General features: G+C 44.5%; 1 protein-coding gene across 3 annotated transcripts in view; it reads right to left on the reverse strand.

Annotated features, from left to right (window-relative positions):
* Positions 1-27,188, reverse strand: part of MTHFD1L (methylenetetrahydrofolate dehydrogenase (NADP+ dependent) 1 like) — a 167,443-nt gene that overhangs the window by 107,511 nt on the left and 32,744 nt on the right. For all 3 annotated transcript variants that reach the window (XM_080667109.1, XM_080667110.1, XM_080667108.1), the window contains exons 9-18: positions 26,151-26,242; positions 25,224-25,321; positions 21,917-22,090; positions 13,701-13,837; positions 12,178-12,224; positions 10,110-10,217; positions 8,759-8,833; positions 7,413-7,515; positions 4,481-4,557; positions 158-298 (exon numbers count right to left, since the gene is read on the reverse strand). In XM_080667109.1, the coding sequence (XP_080523235.1) occupies positions 158-298; positions 4,481-4,557; positions 7,413-7,515; positions 8,759-8,833; positions 10,110-10,217; positions 12,178-12,224; positions 13,701-13,837; positions 21,917-22,090; positions 25,224-25,321; positions 26,151-26,242 (1,052 nt within the window). The remainder of the gene's footprint in view (positions 1-157; positions 299-4,480; positions 4,558-7,412; positions 7,516-8,758; positions 8,834-10,109; positions 10,218-12,177; positions 12,225-13,700; positions 13,838-21,916; positions 22,091-25,223; positions 25,322-26,150; positions 26,243-27,188) is intronic.

A 27,188-nucleotide genomic window follows, 5' to 3' on the forward strand; every position in this document is an offset into this window, starting at 1 on the left:
GTGAAACAAACAGGCGTGTGAGGGGGGTAATGTGTGTGCCGAAATTCTCCGAATTCCCATGTTGCATGTGGATAAGAGAAAGGAACCCTTCGTCCTCCTAATCAGGAAAGAACGGGTACAGCGAGCTCTCTGGAGCTCCCGCAACGGGCACACTCACCAAATCTTCTGCCGTGATGGGCTGCCCATTTCTGTCACTGGCCACCACCATCCTCCCCAGCCGCTCCTTCATGTCCTTGAGGCTGTCGGTCAGGGCCAGCACCGCCATGATCTCGCTGGCCACCGCGATGTCAAACTGCGCCTGAGATGGCAAGAGCAAAGGTGCGGGTCAGCTGCGGGGCCCTCGGGGCGGCCATGTCCGCAGGAGCCGTAGCTCAGCAATTAAGTTCTCGCAGGCCGGGGATTACCCTCGACGGGCCGTTCTCAAGGGCACACGCTTTCTGGGGGTCTAGAGCACGCACGGTCCTAGGCTTGGTGCACTCCTAGGTGGCCGCAGGCTTCTTGCATCTGCTCTGCTGAGCAGGACTCGGCCTGGCTGGGCCCCTATTACAACAGCTCATGCACTATTTGCTTCTATAGCCTGTTTCAGACGTGTAATTAATGACTACACATGTGATTGATTACCTGTTTGATGCATGTCTCCACCACTGGACTGTAAGTGCCAGCAAGGCAGGGACCCATTGGGGAGGGTTCACTCCTGAATCCCCAGCGTGGAGAACTGAGTGTGACACCCCATAAGCACACGATGGCGAATGAGTGAACAGCCTGCGGACTCTATGAGCTGTTACTCATCGTGGGGCCAAGGCAGCGGCAAGCTAAAGAGATGAGGAGCGGACAGTGAAAGGAGGTGGTCCTGAGGCCAGTTTCCCGGAGTCCGAGCTCAACCCTGCAGCGAGGACAGCCTGACTGCGTGATCACCATGTCAAAAGAGGACACAGGACACTTTCCAGCTGTCCACAGGGCGCGGCCACATCAGCCCCAGAAGTGCGGGCACTGAGTGCTGGAGAGCGAGCACTTACTGCAGGCTCCCCTGCTCTGCCTCCAGCCTGCACACAGACCAGCAGGAACCGGAGGAGTCGGGGAACGTGCACTTCCTCTTCCTCCTCCCCCTCCCCCTCCCCCTCCTCCTCCTCCTCCTCAGGCAGCCCCGGAACAAACCACTTCATGGAGCTCTGGCTGAATTCCCTTCTTCCCAAGGGGCATGAGAACCAGGCAGGTTCCAGCTTAGAGAGAGAAAGTGGCTATGCCCTCGGGGGATCCCCTTATGAAAAATTTTATTGTCCATTTCCGTCACTGACAAGAAAGGAAATGAAGGAACCAAAGAGCTTTCTGGCTACTTCCTGAGTGAGATTTCATTAGCTATTGATTTAGTGAAAAAAATATTAGGTGAAAGTCAAATGCAACTACATCCAATTATTACATTCTCCCCATAACCCATTCCAAACGTAAGTGATTTTTCATAGCATGATATTTAGGATTCTCTATACCACCATTCCATTATAAACAGTGCATATAAAAGTGACTAAAAATATTAAGACTTACTATACAAAACATGAGACTAGAAATACTCTTAAGACATTACCTGCATAATAAGTGGAATTTGTAACACACGTACAAGTTCTTCATTTGTAATTATTACAATTTCAAATTTCTATATCTTGAGCAATATAAAAAATGAAATGAATTGGATCAACATATATATATATTTCATCGTTATTTATTTTTATTGACTGAATGATGCAGAGGACTGCTCATTTTTGTTTTGCAAATAAAACATTTTAAATAATATAAAGGTGTAAGTGTAATTATTATTATTGTTTATCACAAATTTAACGATTTGTACGCCATAAGCCTCTATAGCCACAAGCGGCAGACCTTTTTAAATTAAATTCAAAACATCGTGGCAGTTAACTGGTTAAACAAAGGACCTTAAGCAATGGTGGCCTTTCTGGAATGTCACATGGAAATCAATATTCACCCACATTTGAATCTGCGTCCTCTTTGACTCTGCAATCAGGGGCCTGGGAACCTGTCCTAAGGATACCATCTCTAAGAATACACATAAATCTGTGTGTGTGTTACCCTTGAGAATATCAGCTTATTGATGCTAGCTCAGCACTGCAAGCACCCTAAGTGTCCGTTACAGGGAACTGCCTAATCCAGGATGACACATCTACAAGTCGAGATATTCTATAGCCATTAAAGAGTGATCATATAGATCTCCCTTTAGGACATAAAAAGATGTCCTTAATAGGGTCTTAGGGTCTAAAAGAAGGAGTTGAAGTTTTTCAATATAATCCCTTTTTACTTAAAAACATGAATACATAAAACACTACAAGATATAACAAAAGTCATTTGTAAACCAGATGTACAAACTGAATGTGCGCCTGTATACAATGAGCCTGTCAATACAAGGCATTCAAATCAGAGCCATTATTAATCTCTCCCGTTTTACACTGCGACAATGCCCAGTTGTGGTACAGAAACATGCAGAGAAATTGTGCAAGGCCTTCCTTACCACCCCCTTTCTTTCCCAAGCCTCTTTCCACATATAACTAGGCCATAAGTGGGTATACATCACACCAGCTTCCATTTTATGCACTTATATACATACTGATCATGTATGGTGGCCTTTTCTGAACATAAATGTGATTACTTTGTGTATTTCACTTCAAAAAAATTAAGTTTTTTTTTTTAAACTTTTCCATTTCACAATGATATGAAAGCTCCATGTCTCTCCCCTTATGTATACTTTATCATTTTCAACTGCCACAGTATCTGTATAGAACCGTGGTCGGCAAACTGCGGCTCGCAAGCCACATGCGGCTCTTTGGTCCCTTGAGTGTGGCTCTTCCACAAAATACCATGGCCTGGGCGAGTCTATTTTGAAGAAGTGGCGTTAGAAGAAGTTTAAGTTTAAAAAATGTGGCTCTCAAAAGAAATTTCAATCGTTGTACTGTTGATATTTGGCTCTGTTGACTAATGCGTTTGCCGACCACTGGTATAGAAGCAGGCACCAAAGAAAGATACGTAACCACTCCTACTCACAAACATTTGGACTGTTTAAAATTGCCTCCATTACAAAAAATGCTGCAATTAACATCCTTATACCAAGATGTTTTGTGCACATATGAAAATATTCCCTACACCCTTCGTTTTCTTTAACATTCATAGTCCTGGAGTTGAAACTGTTGGCTAATTTCAAAACTTAATACTAACAAACTGTCTTTGGAGAGGCGTGACCAATTTATATACCCACTAACCCTGTATAAAAGTCTCCAATGGGTTATGCTTTGATAAGCTCATAGGGAAATAATACTGCACTGTTTTTTAATTTGCAGTTTCATGATTACTTACTGGCATTTTATTTGTTTTTATAATTTGTCTTTTATTTATTCTGTTCACTTATTTAGCAAATATTTATCGAATATCTATTCCTACCATGTAACCAGGTTCTATACACTGAGAATACAGCAGTGAACAAGAGACAGAAACCCCGCCCTTAGGAAACTCACATTTTAATAAGGGGAGGCAGGAGATAAACACGTAAGTCAGGACAGCAAGAAAGGGACAGGGCGTGTGGGGACAGGCAGCTACAGTGCTGAAGGTGACAGGAAAGGCCTTCATGCGAGCGATATGTGAGTACTAATTTGTGGAAGTTCTTTTAGTGTTTGGCACATCAATCCTTTGTTTTATATATATTGCAAATATTCTCTTCCAGTTTGTTACTGGTCTTGTAATGCTTTTTGTACATTATTTTTTTTTCATACTAAAGGTTTTAATTTTTTAATGTCAAAATCATCTCTTCCTCATACTAGAGTAAAAGTGATTTTTTTCACTAAGAAAAGTTAACAATATAAAGGTCATAAATCTAAAACTGTCTTAAAATGTAAGGTTTATTAAAAAAAAAAAATTCCTTAGAGGCCTATTGTGCCTGGATAAAAACTCATGGAATGAATTTATATTCCCCAAGTGCCTCGGCCCCACACTGGAGGCCTATTAAAATGAAGGTGGACATCATAATTTATCTTCCACATTCTCTGGATTTGGGTACTAGGACATTATCCTTAAAAATTCCTCAGGCTATTCAGCCAAATACCAAGGTGCGTTTTTTCTTCGGTTTTTAAATTTGAGCAATGTGTCTGAGATCTTCAAATTTCAGTTGTCATGCAGATGTAGTAATAACTGGGTCGGGTCTGCAATAAAATACGTTAGGATTGACATCCCAGGGACACCCCGAGTGGCTCATCCCAGAAACCCAGCTAAACCCACCCAAGGAAAGGATGGGAAGAACGTGCAGGAGCCGTCCCGCCCTCCGACCCTCCGAGTCCTGCTGAGGGTTGGAAATGGCACTGGAAAAGGGGGGAGACGCCCGGCCGCTGCAGGGACAGGAAGAAGGTAGAAGCAGAGAATTGGCCTCTGTACCGCCGCAAACCAAGGCTACTGAGAACAGAGCCACTCCTGTGAAGAAAAGGCCACCCACCTGCCGGGAGTATCCCTTCTCTGTGCTGGCCTGCCCGATCGTTATTTTCCGTAGGAATCGGTCATTTGTATCCAACACTGAAAGAGAAGAGAACAGATTATTCAGTCAGCAAGGGCCGACTGGCTGCCGGGTATGCGTCTGGCCGTGTTCTGAGGGCTGGGGAAGCAGCAGAGGCAAGAGACGAGGCCCAGCTTCCCGGGAGCTGACACTCCCGGGCGCAGACACAGGGAGGGATCTAACACACAAGAAATTATCAGCCAGTGCTTAGTGCCCCGGGAAGATAAAGGAGGTGAGGTGACGGTGTGTGTCAGGGGACCAGTGGGGTGAGGCATCATTTTTTTAAAAATAGGTTTTTTATTGATTTCAGAGAGGAAAGGAGAGGGAGAGAAACATCAATGACGAGAGATGATCTTCGGTTGGCTGCCTCCTGCACGCCCCACACTGGGGACTGAGTCTGCAACCTGGGCCTGTGCCCTGACTGAGAATCAAACTGTGATCTCCTGGTTCCTAGGTTGATGCTCCACCACTGAGCAACACCGGCTGGGCGAGGCATCATTTTTTGACTAGGCCAGGGGTGGGCAAACTTTTTGACTCGAGGGCCACAATGGGTTCTTAAACTGGACTGGAGGGCCGGAACAAAAGCATGGATGGAGTGTTTGTGTGAACTAATATAAATTCAAAGTAAAGGAGCGGAGGGGAGAGCAAGAGAACCGGATAGAACAGCTGGATCCGGCCCGCGGGCCGTAGTTTGCCAAAGACTGGACTAGGCAGTTAGGAAAAGTATTTCTGAAGGGGTGACCCATTATGCTGAAACCTGAGTCACAAGAAGAAGGCAATTAAGTTTCACAAAACGTTAATCACTGAACCACCATATGACCCGGCAAGTCCACCTCTACACACATATCCAACAGGACGGAAGGCGGGAACTTGAACAGATAGGGGCACACCCATGTTCATACAGCATCATTCACAACAGCCAACAGGTGGAAACAACCAAGGGTCTGAGATGAATGAAAAAGCAAAATGTTACATACACATACACATACACGGAACATTATACAGACATAAAAAGGAATGGGCTTTTGATATATGCTACAACATGGATGGACGCTGAAAAGAGGCATGATAAAATACGCTAGAAGGACAATTACTACATGATTATGATTCTATCTAATTATTGTGGTTACCTGGGGCTGGTAGAAGGGGAGTTATTGTTTAATGGGTGCAGAGTGCTTGTTGGGGATGATAAAAATGTTTTGGGTATAGACCGTGGTGATGGTATAATCACTGTAAGCCTTGTGGATGTATTCAATGGCACTAATTGCACACTAATGAATGGTTAAAATGAGGCAGGCATATTTAACCACAATAAACAAATAAAGAAGTAAGGGGGTGGGGGTGGGGGTGGGGGGGAGAAGTCAATCTGAGTTGAGCAGGCACCAAATCTCATTTTTTTATTGGCTTGTTTGAATTGCACCGATTTGCATTTTGATTGTGAAAACTAGACTTGGTTTAGTGAAAACCAAATTTATAATGCCAGGAGGGCTGAGATTTCACTAATAATGCATGAGGCCTCAAATAACAAGCTGTCCACACTGACAATGTAGATCACCTACCAAATGTACGACACGGCATTGACAGTGGGGATGGGGAGGGGGTCCTTGGGGATGAAACGCTGACCTTGCCTTTTAGGCACACAGCACCAGCCGACCTGCCCACCTCTTGTTCCCTGACTCACTGAGTTGGGGGATGGGAGAGAAAGCAAGACTATTAAAAGGAAACCGCAGTAAAGCAGGCATGTGATAAAAATGGAGGTGGGCAGAAACGGGGGAGGTGGTGGGCAGGTCTGAGAAGAACCACGCAGGAAGGACCGGAAGGCCTATCTTCTTCTTCTTTTTTTTTTTATTTTATTTTTTTTATTTTATTGATTTTTTACAGAGAGGAAGGGAGAGGGATAGAAAGTCAGAAACATCGATGAGAGACAAACATCGATCAGCTGCCTCCTGCACACTCCCTACTGGGGATGTGTCTGCAACCAAGGTACATGCCCTTGACCGGAATCGAACCTGGGACCCTTTAGTCCGCAGGCCGACGCTCTATCCACTGAGCCAAACCGGTTAGGGCTGGAAGGCCTATCTTCTAACCCTCGGGATCACTTCAGCCATCAGTGCTACCACCTCGTTCCCGTAAGTGTATGTGATCATCTCCATTGCCATCTCCAGAGGCCCGAGGCCCAGAACACACATGTGGCCTGCTCAGGGTCACGTAGTGAGATAATGGCCAGGGGGAGACACACACTGGGGACTCCTGACCCCACGTGCCATGCTTTTTCCCTCTGTCCCACCCTCAAAGAGGGCAGTGTGGGGGAAGGAGGAGGTGTCCCAGCTAAGATGGGAACAGGAAGGGCAGGACCAGGACGGAGGTCATGGGGAGGCCCCCGTGTTGCATTTGAAGTGTTAGAGAGTATTCCCATAAGTGGCTGGAAGCATGCCCTAAACTTAGAGAGAAAATTCAGAACTGAAAATGCAGATTTAAGAGCTACTTAGAGTGGTGATAAGAAAATGAACAGAAGAAATTAGTGTTGTGGATGGAGAGGGTGGTAAGACAAATAAGGGGAGACACAGACCTTAAAAAAATATAGGACAACAGGCCACAAGAGATAAAGAAGAAAATGAAGTAATTTTCCTCGGACACGTGGAAGGTGTGGGAATGGATGTGACTGAGCCCAGACGAGCAGCTGGCTGAAGGGACACAGCCTTTTCTCCTAAACAGGAGGCAGAGATGAGGGATGAGGACGGGATTCTAATAAATGGAGGATATGAAACCCAAGCTGGGCGGACAATGGCAAGAAGGAAGACCGAGCCTTTGTGAAACTGACTTGAAGAGTGTCAGCTGGGATATGGCCGCCTCCGGACTGGCGATCAGCACCCACCTCTCTGCCACGTGATGGTGGAGGGGTCGATGTTGAGACGGGCGAATTTACTCATTTCCTCTTCTGTCAGTGCGCTGGGATCCGTCTTATTTATTCCCAGTTTCTAATGACCAAGAACAAACAGTGCGCTATGTATTAGAAGGAACAGAAAGCAAGATGTAACCAAATGATGCCTCTTCCTTCATTTTCTCCATGACTAGGAAAGCCTTTCTAACATCTGAACTGGAACTCTGAGTAAATTGTAGGCTAGGCCAACTCATAGAAATCAGTGCCTGAGACCCAGTATCGCCCATAAGCAGAAGACAATGACATTTGTAATCTACCCTTTACGATGACAGATCTGAAAAGGTAAGGCAGTTGGCAGTATCTCAGCTGTCTTGGCCGAGGTTCTGGGCCCCTCTCCACGGCCACCTTGCTGTGCCTGGAGGGGACACAAACTGCTGGCTGTATGGCTGATGCTCCAGTTCATCCGTTCTTCTTTTCCAATTCAAATACCAATAATTCAAGTAAACTCAATGTCTGTGTCTTCAAAACTAGTTATTTCTAATTCACTGAGAAAGAACCCATTGAAACTGATAATGCATCTGTCTCTACAAAGGAAGCATAGCATTCTGAGACAGCGGCTTTTAATGAAGAAGGATGAGGAAGGCATCTGGACAACAAACCATCTATGTTGTAGCTGCTGGGGGTGGGGGGGGGGGCGTGGTGTGCGTTATTCTCAGCAAACCCAATGAGGTAAGAATCCAAGGAGTGAATTTTAAAAACCAATTATTACCAGACAGCGGCTAAAAATTATACCATTAAAGTTAGTGTCTAGGGTCTGAAAAAGAGTAAAGGGAAATTAATGTGATTAGTAGGACAAGCAGCAAAGAGCCCTAGAAAATAGTAATGTGGATAAGAATTAAGATTGCTTAGTATCATGTCAGCTGTAATTGACAAGTAAAAAACAACAAAATAAATGCAGAAAAAAAAAAAGACTGCTTAGTAGTTTGCTGCAACAGAAACCGAAATAGATGAATTTTAAAAGGCCGTATCTCATTCCCTAGAAATCAAAGACATTTCACAAAATCTTGCAGATTCTGGTGCTTGTTGACTCGGGTACTCCAGGCCAGCAGAGCAGGCCTCTCGTTCATCGAGGAAGAGCCGAGGCCCGATTTGTCCGCCCTGCTGCTTGGCGTGGGTTGCAGGTCCGAGGCTTCCAGTTCTGTGCTCTCTGTAGCGTTTAATACCCCAGAGCGTGTCTCAAAACCACAACCAAACCAGGTTCAACATTTCTGGCTCTGACCGTTTTTTCTGCTTTCTCTAGGATATTTTCTTTTTTAAAGAGCCACTCACTGGAAACTTACCTTCAGCCGAGCAAGCTGAATGTTTGAAAATTCTCGAACACCATTCACTGACGGGACCAGGCGATTGTACAGAGACTAAGAACACACACAAAAAAAAAACGCCACAAGAGTTTAAAGGCCAACCATGAACTTGGACAATTCACAGGATACAACGAAGTTCATTACATTTATAACCAAACTGTTTAGATTACAGGCCCTATTAAAATTCTTGGCTACGATAAGCGATGTAGCCTGAAGTTCTGTCATTTTCATAAATCTGCCTCGATCTGACATAATGCACATTGCACGGAGTTGGCGTAAATAGATGTTTCTTCATCTACAGCCTTATAACTATCCACTGAATATTTACCTGAGTTGTTTTCAGTAACTCACCAGGAAGTTCCTTTCACCGGAGGTAGGTGGGACCCCTATAAAAGTGCCAGAAACTCCTACTCTTACCCATGTCTGTGTCGACGAGGAATTAGCACCTGGTTCCCTGTCCCTTTTAGGTGTATGGTTTACCTCTCAGACTGCCTGTGCCTGAAGCCCATCAAGAGGGTCTGAGCTTTTTAAAACTTATTTTCGTTTTTTGATCGATTTTAGAGTGAGGGGAAGGGAGAGGGCGAGATAGAAACATCGATGAGAGAGAAACATTGATTGGCTGTCTCCTGCATGTCCTCTCCTCTACTGGGGATCCAGCCCACAGCCCTGGCATGTGACCTGATCAGGAATTGAACCTGTGACCTCTTGGTTCATCGGACAAAGCTCGATCACTGAGCCACACAGGCCGGACAAGGGGGTCTGACCTTTCTAACACCATACCTAGGACAGCTGTATATAACGTTAGTCTTTAAAAGCTATCGCTCCAATCCCTTTAGTACAGAGTAGAGATTCCAGCCTTGGGCAAACTACGGCCCGCGGGCCGGATCCGGCTGTTCTATCCGGTTCTCTTGCTCTCCCCTCCGCTCCTTTACTTTGAATTTATATTCACACAAACACTCCATCCATGCTTTTGTTCCAGCCCTCCGGTCCACTTTAAGAACCCATTGTGGCCCTCGAGTCAAAAAGTTTGCCCACCCCTGGATTAGACCTATGGACAGAAGGAAGGGAAGTGGCACACCAACCATTTTAAAAACTAAAGGCTCGTCTCAAAGAATATTTGGCTTAAAAAGTGCAACTAACATAACCCTCCCAACAACTTGGCAGTGGTTATAAACTCACTTGAGAATCTGACCAAAGTATAGAACCTAACCCCCAGAAATAAGAACATATTTAAATTCACAAAATTTGGACTACAATTTCAGAGAGCTTATAAACTTCTTAAGAATCCTAGACAAGATGCCCCAAATAGCCAACAAGAAACCTTTCTCACCTTGTCAGTTTGAGTGTTTTCATGAAAAATCCTTGTGTCGATGGCAGCAGCCAGCAAGTTATTGGCGGCAGTGATGGCATGGATATCCCCGGTCAAGTGAAGGTTGAACTATACATGAAATGAAAACATCTTTCTACTTGTTTTAAACAACCGTGGCAGTATTCAAGGACTTTCTGAATAAATAAAACATTATGCTAATTACATATCCTTATGATAAGCTGAGCCCATAAAACAGCCTAAATCAGAAAATCAATGTCAGCATTTTCCACTTGACAATAAAGAACTCCTGAACAGACTTTCTGTCCCAAATTCTTTCTTTCTCAGGATAAAGGTGAAGGGTTCTGATATCTTACTGATTGGTTTCCTTATTCTGTTTTTCTTATTTTCATTTTTATGCATTGTTTTATGTGTTAGAAAATGATATCGTAGCAAATACACTTTGGAATGAGGCAGGGCATGAAATAAACAGCAACAATAGAATAACAGAAGATATGCCACAAAGTCAGAGAAACAGAAACTATATCCTTCTCACAACTCTATTAATTCTGCTATTCCCTTCTAGTCTTATGTGCATACATAGTCATATGTGTAAAATTGGCATACTTATAATTTGCTACCTGCTTTAAAAAAACACCTCATTATTATGTAACTAGAGGCCCGTTGTGCAATATTCGTGCCAGAATAGGCCTTCCTTCCCCTGGCTTCACGCCCAGCCGCCCGGGAGCTGGCAAGTCGCTGGTCCTGGCCCGCCCGCCTGGGAGCCGGCAACTCCTCGCTTCTGTCCGAAGCACCGCTCCTGCAGCTCCCTCCGCCGCCCCCCCTCCCCCTCATAGCAGGCGTCCTGCCCTTCCCGGCTGTTCCATGCCTACATATGCAAATTAACCCTCCATCTTTGTTGGGTTAATTTGCATAATCACTCTGATTGGCTGTGGGCGTAGCGGAGGTACGGTCAATTTACATGTTTGTCTATTATTAGGTAAGATAGTGTTGTTTATGAACAGTTACAATTTATAGGGGCTGTATAATTGAGAAGTACCAAAACTATGCAGTCTCTGGCTTCCAAAATACATGCATATATATATATATTTTTTTTTTAAAATAATCAATTGCTAATAAGCAATGCTTCCAGCAGTGCGCTTATGGGGTTGCAGGACTTGGTAGTCTCACCACACTGCTGCTTGAAAGGGTGGAAGTGCCACCTGGAAAACACTACCAGATCCGTTACTTCAGAAACAAAGCAACCTTTGGGCTAAAACACAAGTTAATTTATTTGAAAAAGTGGTGTTCTGCTTTAAGTTACATTTCTTGGAAGGTTAACTATTTATATTTTGTATTTAAAGTCCGATTTTGTAGCAAAATATATGGCCACTGAAAATATGAAAAATTAAATACGTGCAAATATTTTATAATGTGAAACATTGAGAACATGCCGTAATAGTTTATACCTGAGCTTGTAGGAAACATAGGCCTGCCTCCTCTCATCCAGAACCCTGAGGCCAGGAGGGCCTGGGGATTCAGACCTTTTTGGAATTTAGAGAGGTGATGTGATGTACGTGTAACTTACTTATAAAACACCCCAAGCAGCCGAAACCGGTTTGGCTCAGTGGATGGAGCGTCCGCCTGCGGACTGGGGGGTCCCGGGTTCGATTCCGGTCAAGGGCATGTGCCTTGGTTGCGGGCACATCCCCAGTGGGAGGTGTGCAGGAGGCAGCTGATCTATGTTTCTCTCTCATCGATGTTTCTAGCTCTCTATCCCTCTCCCTTCCTCTCTGTAAAAAATCAATAAAATATATTTAAAAAAAAAAAAACAAAAAAAAAAAACAAAAAAAAAACACCCCAAGCAGGGTGGAGGTCAACATCCATTCATCAAAAACAGTATTTCTACAGCAAAATATACGAAGGTTTATACCAAGTGCACAGACAAAATCCATGCACAGATCATAACAACAAAGGCTGGGTTTTGGTTTTCAGAGCCTTCGGGACGTTGGAGTTGGGGACTGTGGGTCTGTGTTGATGGGAGCACAGAAAAAAAAAGTGACACATGACACGTGTCCCTTTGAGATCTTACCTCCTCCATGGGGATGACCTGGGCATACCCGCCACCTGCAGCGCCTCCTAAACAACAGAGCGGGCACCGTTTACAAGGAGTCACCAAGGGCAGCTACACAGATGAACAGAGCCCCCAGGGACACGGCTCCTCACACCCAACGGGGAGGCACGTATCCCCAAGATGAAACAGCAACAGCCAGTGGGAAACATGAACCATTTATCAAAGTAGAACAGGAGGGGGGAAAGCTCACCCCATGTCCAACTCTGCAATTTAAGACTTTCAGTTTCCTTATTTTAAAAAAGGGTAAAAATAATATTGCGAATGTTATTGCAGCAAACATGTGGTTTTCTTAATTTATTATATCTTTGGGGCTGTGCTTCATTTAAGTTGCACATGCACTGAAGTCTCAAAAAACTTTGCTAAAAAAATCCGTCTGATAAAGTCAGACTAACACATTATGAATTTAATTTATCTTAGATGATAATAAATAAGATTTGCTCTTTATCCCTCAAAATTGTAAAGCCATTACATTAAAAAGACTGATTTTTCCTAAAACGATGAGACCTTCCATGTCCATATCCTTTTATAGTTTACCCTGTTTGTTCTATACTGTCTCATTTGGTCCTTACAATTACCTGGTAAGCCTGGCTTATGACTTTTCACACTTTTACAGCCACAGCTCAGAGAGGTTATAATTGGCTAAAGGTCACACAGCAGTAAGAGACAGCCATGAATAAAATCTCGGCCTTCTTGCTCCAAGTCTAGTGTTCATTCCACCGCATAATAATGCATGACATTCTATGAATTATCAGGACTTCATGAATTACTAGTTTATTAATATTTGCAAGAGTAATATAAATACAATACTGCTAAAAGCCACAAAGGGCCAAGACCAAATGGTAATTAAAGCAACAGATGCTACTGTAAAGTGAGCTGGAGAACAATTTCATGATAAATCAACGAAGAAAGAGTAGTGAATGGGATGGTGCCAAATATCAGCTCAACCACCGCCAAAGAGGAATCCCAACACATTTCCGTCCACAGCCAGTTTCCAGAGCTGCTCAGGCCCCACACAGCAACTCTGAAAAAGATGAGGCGTGCGGTCCGACCGGAAGGGTCTCTAGCTGCATAAATGGAAAGACCTTTCACCATGGCTGGGCTGATAAAACACCAACATAAATAGCAGAATTTCAAAGCCGCTTGGCAAAGAAGTTTCTGGTGAAACAGAAGACTTTCACTTAAGGCTGGAGTCCTGAGCAAGAGCCTGGCCCCTGTCTATGGAAACCAAGGGAACAGCTTCTTGGGCTGGGGGCTCCACTAACCCCCCCCACTACAGCGCCCTCTGCAGGAGGACCAACCCGGGGCGACCTCCACCTACAGAGCATGGAGGAGGGCGTGCATGTAGGGATAAAACGCACTAGTTCCTCTGGTACATTTTAACTCCACATCTGTTGATGATGCTCTTCTTAGACTTTTCTTTAAGAAAATTCCTACCCCCCAATTTTGCTCTGAAAAATAAGCTAGTTGTTTAAATAAAGTACCTTTAACGCCAAAAGTTGGCCCTTGAGAAGGCTGCCTTAGACAGGCAAAGGAGTTGATGTTCAAGTGTGCGGTCAACGCCTGTACAAGCCCGATGGTGACTGTACTTTTCCCTTCTCCAAGAGGGGTGGGCGTGATCCTGATTTGGGAGGAAAAAAAAAATAGTGAATTTAATAATACTTCCTAGACATCCTATAAAATAAACTGAAGGTACCAAAGCCAAATCAGAGGATATTAGGAGAGAACATACCATTCTAACGTCACTTAATCAGTTTTCTTGAACCATTATGGTCTACCCATGCCTTACAGGCCATGCTTAAGTTAGTCAAGATACAGACACAACTTTACCAAGAGACCAAGAAGAAGAAAAAAAATAAGTTATTTGGCAGTGGTGCTAATAACATCAACTTCAAGAAGCCACATAGAATCCTACATCCAATGGTTTCAAAAATTAAGCTCATGTCGCTTCTTGCTGATGGGTAATTTGGCATTTGTTCTTCCAGGGCCATTGCCTGGGGACATGATGTGGGCACCGGGGCTAACGCAGTGGTCCATGAGTGAGTGGGGCACGGCTCAACTCCCTGGATCAGAAGGGATCCTATGTCCCCACTCATCATCCCCTTTTAGAAATCAGTGCCCAGGGCTGTCCCCACCGTGTTTGAAAACAAGTAGCAATGGGAGCTTTTGCCCTAGGGTGGCTCACCATTTCTGGACAGCTTTCACAGTTAGGGAGTTCCGTGCCCTCGGGAAGAGATGTAAGCATTCATGTGGCCTCCTCTCTCCTGCAGTCAGACACACTGAGCCCCATCCCTCCCCCTACAAGAGCCCCTCAAATAGTTAGAAAGAGGAAGTCCAAAGCTCCTCGGTGTGCTAAGACCACCTGTGCTCTGGGGAGCTTATTGTTGGCTACAACACCAAACATTACACTTTCAGATGATAGCATTACGTGATAGGACAGGCATGTATTACATTCCCACGTAAGGCCCCAAATTGTTTCTTAGCATATTCTAACCCAGGGGTCCTCAAACTTTTTAAACAGGGGGCCAGTTCACTGTCCCTCAGACGGTTGGAGGGCCGGACTATAGTTTAAAAAAAAAAACTATGAACAAATTCCTATGCACACTGTGGGCCCGGGATGAGTCGGCTGTTAAGCAGGACAGGCAGCGGCACCCGGCGGGCCGGATACATGTCCTCGGCGGGCCACATGTGGCCCGCGGGCCGTAGTTTGAGGACGCCTGTTCTAACCATTATGTCAAGTTTTTGAAACTGTCATTTGGGCTTGCAATATTGACTTCTACGAGTCAGTTGCCATGAGCCAGGCTGCCTAGGATACTCAACCACAACAGCACTGATCTAATTTTCTGACTTGCAAAATCTAGTGATGCGACCACGAAGAAGTAATACCCTTAGAGACATCATCCCCAACTATCTCAGACCACCACAGCCATGCAATCAAGCATTCATTCAGCAAATATGCATTAAGTACTACTATGTGCCAAGCTCCTAGTCCCTAGGGATAGCTGATGTCCAAGCTGGATTCCATCACTGCTCTCACAGAGCTCATGATGAATGAGACACATGGACAGATAAATCAGCAATTACAATCAATGGGAAATAGGGCAGTTAAACTGCATTATGAGAGCCCATGGAAGGAGGATCTAACTAGATTTGGAACATCAGGGAAGGTTTCCTGGAGGAAGTAATATCTAAACTGAGACCTGACAAATGACTAAGCAGAGCCAGACACCATGGAGGGTGGGTCTGGGTGGTTAACATGCTAGGCTCTGTGTTAAATTTATTGGGTTATTTTTCGTTCCACTTGAAAAACGAGGAGATGGAGGGACCGGGAGTTTAAGTAACTTGCTCAAGGTCACACAATTAGAACTGGAAATCAAACCCAGTCAAATATTCTTACCTCACAAGGTTATTATTATTTTTAAAAATGTATTTTTATTGATTTCAGAAAGGAAGGGAGAGGGAGAGACAGAAACACCAATGATGAGAGAGAATCACTGATGGGCTGCCTCCTGAATGCCCCACACTGGGGATCGAGCCCACAACTCGGGTATGTGCCCTGACTGGGAATCGAACCGTGACCTCCTGCTTCAGAGGTCAATGCTCAAACACCAAGCCTCACAGGCTGATTATCCCATGGTTATTTTTATGGGTGGAAAGCGTTAACTATAATTAGCCACTTAAAGCACGGGAATGGGTAAGATCAGTCAGTGAGTGTGAGCAGAGTAAGAAAAAAGATACAAACAAAAGTGTTAAGAAGGTTTTTCTCTTAAGGAATAGTCAGAAGAGAGAGCGAAAAGGAAGCTGAGGAGGAGCAGGGGTGCAACAGGGAGTCTTGGAAAGAAACCAAGTTGTGTTGAGTTTGAAGAGTCTGAAGCCCAGTGAGGACCGAGAAGGGGTCACCGGACTGAGCATCAAGGAGGCCGCTGGCAGGGAGCGGGGAGCCAGCCTGAGCACAGCCCGGTGAAGTGCCCTCAGACTCTCCCAGCCACATGAGCCCTGGTCGACATGGAGAATCAGTTAGGAAGGTGTTTATGCTCGGAGTGAACTTTCTGTTTAACTGAGCACTTACTGTTTGCAAAGGGATCGGTGGTTTACTTAAACTTCACACGAAGGATTCCATTTTCCGTTCCAAGGATATGCTAACAGAGCTGCTGGGGACGGCCCAGAGCAGACCCGCCCAGAGATGACCTCCTCCAAACTCCCGCTCACCATCCAGCTCTTAATTAGAAACACAGGACTGCTTAGCTTCCTGCCAACGATTGCAAGTCAGGAAAATCGGAAAGTAGGAAGTATTTATTGGGGGCAATAAAAGGAGAGCTACAATAAAAACTTATTTCACCTCATGGCTGCATATGGCATCAAAATGTGGTTTAACTGTTGTCCCAGGTCCTCAGCTCAGATTCCAAGTTATCAGGTTGACATAGAAAACAAGTACCATGTCAGCCTACTTTCTTTTTCTATAGGAGCTAAGAGTTTACGGAGACAGAACTGTGATTTTCGTTCAGTATTTTCCTCAATTCCCCCAGCTGACTGATCCACTCCCTCTAATACCCCACACCATAGAGTATGTGTTAATTCTAGAACTTTCCGGAGGGCATTACTATAAGTTTCCTGACATGTCTGTCTCGCTTGCCGGGCCACAAGCTTGCTCAGGGGAGGGATTATGCCCATTCTCACTGCATTCCAGTCACCTGTCTAAGGCGCAGATGAGCACAAAACGGTAGACGAAGGAATTTTAACGCCTTTTCTGAGACAAATGTTTACTGTTAACGACAGTAAAAATTTACTGAAGTGCTCTGTGCCAACTTGGACATGATCTGAAAGAAGTTGACCGTTTACTCAAAGATCAAAGAGATGGCTTATGCAGTGGTAAAACTTTGAATTGGTCTCAAAAGCTAGAATCTTGTTACACAGCATTATTGCCATTAGCCCTGGATCTACCCATAAACGGCCAACTATGTGCTCAAACAGCAGGCGGATATATATCACTCATCCCAGGCATCCTCACAATGGCGAAGGTTTCTACAAGCCTTTTACTGCCTAACGATAGACTCCACGGGCCCTTCGACTGTTTCCATCGCCCGTGACTGAGGTAAAGAGTGCAAAGGTCCTGTCGTGGTTTCTTCTAAATACCTTTGTTTTATTGCTCAAATAGTGCAAATAAAAGGAAAACTCACAGATATTTAAATCCTTATCCAAGGCAGAAAAGCATCATCTTAGAAAAGCCAATAAGGGTTATTTTTACACAGACTAAAATAAGGGGTTGAAACAGTAAAAAAAAAAGAAAAAGAAAAATCCAATCAGGTATTTGGCACTCTACAGGAAAAAAAAAAAGTGATGTGAAAAATTTTAACTTTTCTTTAATGTGAAACTCAGTCTCTTCACAGACCGATTTGGGCTTCTCTTTTAACTGCTCTGTCCAAGCAATTCAGAGAAATTCTAGAAACTTCTGCACAGAAATCAGTAAAGGGCCAATGGAGACTGCTCCTGCACACACATCCAATGCCCTACAGCTGCACTCCGAGTCAAGTTCTCAAACAAATTCCTTTTCATTAGTGTAACTGGGAAAATATGTAAAACTCAAGAGCCCCTAAGATTCTTTTGGCTTATTTCCCTGAACAATTCCCAATACTTTTCATTTTGTCAGGCAAAGCAAATAAAGTGATGTGTAGGTGTAAATACCATGCGATGTGCAGCTGATGAAATACAGATGATTCTGACAGAGTAAGAAATTCTAAAGTTTGAAGAATAGCTTTTTAAAGCGAATTAATCTGTTCTGCATTTGGGTTATTACTAGTAGAAAAAAATGTTAATCCATTGTTTTATAGTTATTCTGCTGTTGATATATTGAAATCGTATTTACACATACATTGAAATGTATAATAACAAATGTATTGTTATTTAAGTTTATTAAAAAGTTACGTGGGCGTTTGAACTCTAAAGCATGGGAAAGCGTTATGTTACAGTATTCAGACAAAGAGGCAGGACATGAAGTGGTATTTGCGGCATGATCTCAATGTGTAAAACGGACGAATGCATAGACAAAACTCTGGGAGGAAATCTAATGAATTTTAACACTTCTGGGTAATGAGAAATTTCGTTTTCTCCTTCGTTTTCCTCTTCTTTATGTTAAATTTTTATACAATGAGCCAAAATTATTTTCAGAATAAAAAAGCCTTTCAGAAAAAGTTTCCATTTAATGGAAAAATTGTATTTCTAAAGAAGTGTACAATGGTTTGATAATGTCACTTTCCCATCACTAACTTCACCAAAAGTAAAAATATGGAGGTGATTTTTACCTCAAATGAACTCATTTTAGATTATAAGTAAAATATCTATGCTTTAAACCAGTGGTTCACCTTTCTTAATGCTGTGACCTTTTAATACAGTTCCTCATGTTGTGGTGACTCCCAACCATAAAATTATTTTCGCTGCTACTTCATAGCTGTAATTTTGCTACTGTTAATGAATCGTAATGTAAATATCTGTGTTTTCCGATGGTTGAGAACCCTAAGACCATCGGAAAACACAGATATTTACATTATGATTCATAACAGTAGCAAAATTACAGTTATGAAGTAGCAATGAAAATAATTTTATGGTTGGGGGTCACCACAACATGAGGAACTGTATTAAAGGGTCGTGGCAATTAGGAAGCTTGAGAACCACTGCTTTAAACTAATCTTAAGCACCCAGCTATTAAAAGATTAGACAACAAAGGCGGTTTACTGACGTCAGTATCATCTGTTGTGTTGACCGGGGAGGCTTATTCCTGCCTATACAACACAGTGGGGTGCATATTAGCAAACACCTTTATGCTACTCTACAGATGCACACATATCTCCAAACCCTACCCCGGCAGCTTCTGTTCTTTCCCAACGCAGTTGGAAGGAACACAGTTTAATTTTTGTTGCTTCCTGGGCCTTTGTGCAGCAGGGAACTTACACAATTCCAGAAAAAGAACTGATCTCTTGGGGTCAGATCTGTACTTGAGAATTCAGGTATAATTTCCTGAATTCCAAGCCACAGCATGGCAGCCTGGCTTCCTCAGCTCAGCTGCACACAAATGTGACAGAGACGGTGCAGGGCAGTGTCTCCTGGGGGCGGCCCCCAGGGGCTGTAATCCCAGTCGGCCAGGCTGGTGGTCATTCTCTGGCACAGGAGGCCAGGCTTTGACAGAAGGGCTTCAAGTTCAGATCCTGATAACAATACCAGCAGAGCTTTAGCTTTAGAAATATCGATTCTGTGTTCCCAGCTAAGAAGGGCCATGTCTACGCCTGTGTTTTCATTTCCAATATTCAGACGCCCAAAGCAGAGTAAACCACAGCCACTCCACGTGAAAAAACGCTGCAGACTTTTCCTTCATAAAACTGAGAACATGTCCTCCTGAGTTTTCCTTTAAGTCCTCCTATCCTAAATAAACGGGGTGAGACTGCCAGCAAACCCACCACCAAGATCACCCAAGGCCTGGAAGAAGGAAAGCAAATCTGTGGATAAGATGCTGAATTTGGAAGTTCTCGACACCCAAGTTTGTTTATTCACTATCAACAAACTTACATCAAGCATTACGAGCATCAAGCAAAACCCACTAGATGTGCATGACAACTCAGGGACCCAGGAGCCCCCTAGGCAGCTGGCTCCTTCACTGCCTGGCCCCGGGGCCTGCAGATAGACCAGCATCCCCCAGCAAGGAGCTCTCCTGCAGCTCAGTCAGGCGACATTAGGGTTAGGGCAGGGGGAGTCCTAGCTTGGAAAGAACCTCGTTAGGGTGGGGAGTCCAACCATAAGTGAGCCGGGCAGCCTGAAGGAGGTTTTTAAGCCACAGGCACCTGAGGTGCTGCAACGAGGTGTGAATTCCTTAAAACCACAGTGACTCTGACAGACCCTGGCTGCCCACTGCTCTTACAGAAAAACAGTAACAGGAGCTGGAGACGAGGAGGGGTGAGAGGGGGAAAAGGATGGGGGTTGGGGGAAGGAGATATGAAGCAATCATGATTCCATTGGAGAGGTGACAATATGCATGATATCTCGATTTTTTGGTAGTTTTATATTTATTTGTAGTTTTGAAACACTGAATTCACCTCTAGGGAGCTTCCCTAGAGAGATATTGGACAAATGCATGCCCAAGGTTGGTGATTTTAGCAGTTTATAATGGCCAAAAACGGGAAACAATCTAAGTGCCCAGCAATAAAGAATTGGCTAAATGAATTATGGGACATCCCTAAGATGTTCTCCAATCATTTTCCCGCCTCCGTACTTGGAGCAGTAGACACACGTGTTTCCTCAGTGGCTGGGCCAGAGCAGTGCTTCTCGGCATTGGGAAGATGTGGAAAGTGGAACCCACCCTCATCCCGGGCATTTCTACCGCCCGCTCCGCCGGTGATCCCCCTGCCCAGCACTTGAAGAATCTGGGATATAAAGGTGCAATGCTTTGTGGTCATGAACAGTGATAACGTGGCTCTGTCATGGCTGACATGGCACAGCACACCGCTGAACACCCCATCACGGCCCGAAGAGCAGTATCAGTGACCTCATTTAGGAATGACTGTATCGGAGTCAAGATGGTCTCAGATGTTAACAGTTGTTTCCTCTGGGTGCTAGGAGCTGGGATGTCTCACTCTCTTGTTTATACTTTCTGTAGTTTTGGAATATTTTTACAATGAGTATGCATCATTTTTATAATCAGAAAAAGGAATACAGCTACTAACATTCACAATTAAATATGCAAAAAGAAAGTTAACTATGAGTCAAGTCCAATGATAAGAAACATCTCTGACTGTTAAAAGAGGTTTTTGTGCCTCCAGCTTTGGCCTATAGATCATTAGCAAGCCCGTGCAATGAAAATTTAAAACAACAGAGGAATTTATATGGTCTCTCTATGTTCCCCCAGGTCACACTGAAGAGATATGTGAAATTCCTTGTTTTCTATCATATTTTTCAGCTAGGGAATGCATTTCTTTTTTTTAAGAGGGGAAATAAAAGCAAAAGCTCCTTTTCATAAACACTGTGCATTTTGTCTTTGGCCCAACATTAATTCCGAAATGCAAGAAAAGGCAAATAGTGAGTTTTTATAATTCGAATACATCTATAAGAAATAGTAAAGACATGAATAGGAAAATCTAAGTTGAACACAAAAATGCCCTGCTCAGCCCGGCCAGTGTGGCTCAGGGGTTGAGCATCAGCCTATGAACCCGAAGGTCACGGTTTGATTCCCAGTCAGGGCACATGCCTGGCCTGCAGGCTCAATCCCCAGGAGGCAGCTGGCCAATGATTCTCTCTCATCATTGATATATTTCTCTCTCTCTCCCTCCCTTCCTCTCTGAAATCAATAGAAATAAATTTTTTAAAAATGCTCTACTCAGTACAAAGTATTTTACTTTCAATTGTTATTTTATCCTGAAAAACCAAAGGAAAAATCTGCAGTGGAGAGCAAGGGTGATCAAAACACAAATTGAGAAACAAAAAAATAAAGTACTGAATTAGCGACTTGTTACCCTTTATATTTTGTGGAGACTCATTTCTTTTGCGCTGGAAGGAAAAACTTACCTCTAGTCAAAGGAAGGAATGCCAAGGGAAATGGACAAGATAATGTCAAAGGTGAGAACTGGATGGATTTGAGGGGTGTGACGACGGACGTACATGGGGAAGAGAGTTCGGTAAACAGGTCGTCTTAGTGAAATAGATGGTAAAGTAGTCTTACCCAGCAACTAAGACGTATTTTCCATCTGCTTGATCCTTTAGCCTTTCCAGCAGGGACAAGCATACTTTGGCTTTGCTTTTGCCATAGATTTCAATTTCATCTGCAAGCAATCCTATCTCCTTGGCAAGGACATCCACAGCTTTTGGCGTCTGTGCTCTTGAAATCTCGATATCACTGCGGGGGAAACACATATGAGACCAGAGTCTTCTCAGCTTAGGTGGTCGCAGCTGGAGTGAAAAATGGCCGCACACCACGCCAACAATTAAATCAGTGCGAAAGGCTTCATGGTCCTTTCCCCTAAGCAGCGGTAAGCACAACTGCTAACAATTAATGTACGTGAGAAAATGGCTCATCGCTTTTAGAGAAGCAAGGCTGAAGAACTGGAAAAGATCCTAGAATTCTGCCCAGCTACAAGGAAAACACCTACACCGCAGGAGAGGAGGCTACATGTCACAATGTATAAATCCAGTATAGAGCACAACGCTACGGGTCATCGCTGTATTCGTTAACCAGGAATAGACAGGTTACCGCATAGCGCTCTCACTGGGTGAGCCACATGTGCCTTCTGGCTCTTCAAAAATGTGGAAATGTGCCTTTGTTTTATCTGCGTCCATACTTTCCCTCTCTCTTTCCTATTTCAAGTTCAAAATCACATTTCAAAATATTTCATTCGTTACATAATTGTAATGGACCCATGTCCGAAGCTCAACCTCAGGGACAGGAAACTTGGGAGCTCCGGAGTGTCACTGGGCAAGCACTGGATTCTATTTTCTCATCCGGCAAGATGGGAACAGCGCTGCTCATCACTCAGGAGTGCTGTGAAAACCAGCATCTGCTGCATCACTCCTCAGAGAGCGCCCTGGGGGCCCCTAAGCTCGGCCATGTTTTTACTGGGGTTCAGGCCATCCGTCTGTCTGCCAGGCCATCAGTTTGAGAGACCCAGCAGGCATGAGCCAGATAGTGGGAGAGCAGGCATCAGGGATTGGGAAGCCAGGAGCCAGGTCCCGGACTGGCCCGGGAGCACTATTTTGGGGCACGACAGTCTGCGTTAGGGGGCAGATCACCCGCTCCCCTGGCGGTGGGTCGCTCCCTGCTCTGGTCTGTTTCTACTGGTCTATTCTCAGCTGCCACGGGACCCCATTCTTCTCCATGACCCCACAGGGGGCTGACGCTGGTGCACGAGATAACAGTGAAGCGACCTCCAATGCCGACTTCTCCCAAGGGCAGCTCAGAGGGGACAGGGCACGTCAGGCAGATGTGGGCTGAGCTCTGTGCCTCCAGCCAGGTTCTCCCACTCCCTTAGGTTTTCCTCCCCCTCACTGCCCATGCTCCTGCTCCGTTATTCTTCCCAGGCTACCCCCTTTCTCTCTCTCTTTCCTCCCTTTTACTCTCTCTCTCTTTCCTGCCACAATACCGTAAATCGAAAAGCCCTCTCTTGGAAAATCTCCAAGGTTTTCTCTTTTCACTAGCTAGGAGTGGTAGTGACATCATTTTGATTTTCTTAGTGATTTATAAACTAGTCGGCCTGCCTTTCTTTCCCCAGTGGCGCTAGAAGTCAAATTTGGTTAAGCAATTAAAGCACTTTCCCCCACAAGGATAATTTATTTTGATTTAAACAAAGATTGTGGCACACAATTTGGTGGAGTCCATCTCAAATATTTACTCATTTACTCTTAAAAAGTAAGGTCCTATAACGACATAAGTAACTTGAAAAGTATTTTATGAAACAGATTCCAGAACTACAGGGATAATATTATGAAAAACAACATTCCTTGGGATTTATGTATTAATAGATGACTAAGATGTTTAGTCTATTTCAGGGGTGGAAGCCTAGCCTGGAGGGGTTCACCAGCCTGAAACAGGGGTGTAATCGAACGAACCACAGTGTTCAGGAACTGCCCAGGGAAACAGGTCAACTCTAAAACGCAACTGGTTACCCAGTGAAAACTTAGTCAATAACCATTGACACTGTTTCCTCACATCTTATCTAACTATTAGAGGCCCAGTGCACGAAATTCGTGTACGGGGGGTGTGTGGGGTGTGGTGTTCCTCAGCCCAGCCTGCACCCTCTCCAACCTGGGACCCCTCAAGGGATGTCCGACTGCCCATTTAGTCGGACATCCCTCTCACAATCCAGGACTGCTGGCTCCCAACTGCTTGCTTGCCTGCCTTCCTGATTGCCCCTAACCACTTCTGCCTGCCAGCCTAATCACCCCCTAACCACTCCCCTGCCAGCCTGATTGATGCCTAACTGCTCCCCTGCCAGCCATTTTGCCCCTAACTGCCCTCCCCTGCAGGCCTGGTCCCCCCCCAACTGCCCTTCCCTGCAGGCCCGGTCCCCCCTAACTGCTCTCCCTGAAGGCCTGGGTCCCCCCCTACTGCCCTTCCTTGCAGGCCTGGTCACCCCTAACTGCCCTCCCCTGCAGGCTTGATTGCCCCCAACTGCCCTCCCTTGCAGGCCTGGTCCCTCCCAACTTCCCTCCCCTGCTGGCCTGATCGCCCGCAACTGCCCTCCCCTGCAGGCCTGGTCCCTCCCAACTGTTCTCCCCTGCTGGCCATCTTGTGGTGGCCATCTTGTGTCCACATGGGGGTAGGATCTTTGACCACATGGAGGCAGCCATCTTGTGTGTTGGAGTGATGGTCAATCTGCATATTACTCTTTTATTAGATAGGATGCTTACAATGCTGAGACTGTGTTCTCCAGCTTGTATTTCCAAATTTATAGAGAGCATGTAGCTTACACTTCGTTAAAGCCCACTCTGAAGGAAACATCTGCCCGGGCCATCCCAGAACGTCCTGTTGGACAGCGGATCCTTCCACATAAGCTGAGCACTCCCGACCTGGACTGGTGTTTGGCAGGGTTGACCATTTACCCCCAGAGAGGAAACCTACACGGCCCTCAAAACCAGACGACGTATGTTGGGTATTTGTAACATTCAAAGAATATTCCAATTATTACATGACTGTATTAGGTCAAATCTAAGACACCATTATTTTATGGACAACTAAGAAAAAAACCCCAGTGCCATTTAACTCAGGATATACATTAGTGACAGTAAGATACATACTAATTTCAGAAATGAAAAAAATACATATATTAGAACTGATAGGATATGGTAAACATGTTCATTATTATTTAATTTGGGAGTATTTAAACGATAAGAAAAAAATAGTGTGGCAATTTGATTAGAGAAAATGATCCACCATTGAGGGCATGACACCACAAGGCATGCCCCCTCAGTGGGTCATTGTGGACAGCTAAGGCACTTTGATGAGCTGACATCAGTATAAACAAATCACCAGATACCTGGGTACTGGGGAGAGCGGCTGAAGTTTCAAGCAGTGAAGTCTCCAGCGCGTGTACTGCTGTTCACGAAGCCATCTCCTTCCACTGCTAACCATGTTCTTCAGAAGGGACGGGAAGGAAAACATGTTAGAAATGTAAATGCTGACGGGGCATGTGTGTGAACTGGGAAAATACTACTCAGGGGTGGCATGCCAGGAAAAGATTAGCAGGTTGCACAACGACTCAAGTGACTATCAGGAATCCTTTTATTCTCATGCAACTAAATTTGTAGGTTTTCCTTAAAAAGGAAAATATAAGAGATATGTGATATATGTACTATTAAAATAGTTTAAGTTTCCACTGAGGCATCAAGTGCACAGATGAAATTTACAGAGTGGGCTCTTCATCTCCATTAGAAGTAAAAAAATGAGGAAAACATGAGAATATATGCACAATCAGGCTGGATGCCTCGCTTCCAAAATTTGCAACAGCGCCCTAGCCGGTTTGGCTCAGTGGATAGAGCATTAGCCTGCGGACTGAAGAGTCCCAGGCTCGATTCCAGTCAAGGGCACATGCCAGGGTTGCGGGCTCGATCCCCAGTAGGGGGCGTGCAGGAGGCAGCCAATCGATGATTCTTTCTCATCATTGATATTTCTATCTCTCTCTCCCCTCTCCCTTCCTCTCTGCTATCAATAAAAACATATTTAAAAACAATTTGCAACACCATTTCAAGTATAACTCTCCTACAGTTGATATAATAGAGTAAGCAAATTAAATCATTAAATAGTAACACAGAGAGAAATAAAATTAAAGGACGCATGTGTGCCAAGTGCTTAATACTGCATCTTTTTACCACCCCCAACCCCCCCCAAAAAAATTAGTAAAATATTAGTCACTATTAATCAAAGCTCCAAACCCAAAATGCTCCAGTGGCTGTGTCGAACACACCTGAATCCGCAGAGCTGCAGCAAGGAGACTCACGTCATTTTCCGCGATGGGACCACTGAAGGGTACACCCGGGGAGCCAGAGCCCAGCTTCCCTGTGGAACGTGTTAGGGAAAAAGACTTTCAGCACACAGTCATTTATATGCGAGGGCTCCTTGTACAAAGCCGGCGCATCGAGTGATGCTCTCATTTTCACCCGAGGAAGTTAGAACGCCATGGCAGGTGCAACTCGAGGTAGGTCCCCAGTCCCTGGCACCATCCTGGGGCTCTTGACTGGGCCACAGACTCTGGAGTTGGACTGGATTAAAATCTTACCTCTACCTCTTCCCAGCAACTGTGACTCTGACCCTGTTCATTGATGTAATATCTACCTCATAGAATTTTGTGAGAACTGCGTGTGATATGATAGGTACAGTGCTTGGCATATGGTGTGTATGTTTAAACGATACGTATAAAATAAAAGCGATTCCACACATGAATGCAAAGTGTAAGTAGGGGGACTGAACTCCTACAGGATAAAGCCAGCTAGAGTGTTATGGTGAAAGATCAGGCTTTCTCTGATCATTACAAAATCCCCTATCCTAAAAGGGATGTGACCAATTTCCCATCGAAACTGAGACATTTTAGAATATGAATCTGGGGATTACCTGGTCTTCAGAATAGAAAGGCACTTGTAAGAATTCTACCTTTCCCGCCTGTGGTTGGCGCTTGGACGATTATAAAAAGCAAACACACATGTAAAAATGCTTTAGCTACACCCTCGCTTGGAGAAGAGAAGCAGTTCTAATAGCAACTCCTCTGAACTAAGAAATGCTTCCTCTCTTCTCTGGCCACTACACTTTGAAATGATCCATTTTGCTGACAGTCCTTCGCCAGAGAGAGCACCAAACACTTCCGGGTAGGTGTTCTGTGATGTCCTATTGTCAAATGTGTTCAGGGTGTTGGAAAACCCTATCCCTAAGGTATTGTTTAGAGATTAGCAACACGTCAGATTACAAATCACGTTCAGGCCAAAGCCAAGAGTCTAGAGAATGAGAGGTT

This window comes from Plecotus auritus (genome assembly GCF_963455305.1).
Source record: "Plecotus auritus genome assembly, chromosome: 4".
NCBI classification, from domain to species: domain Eukaryota; kingdom Metazoa; phylum Chordata; class Mammalia; order Chiroptera; family Vespertilionidae; genus Plecotus; species Plecotus auritus.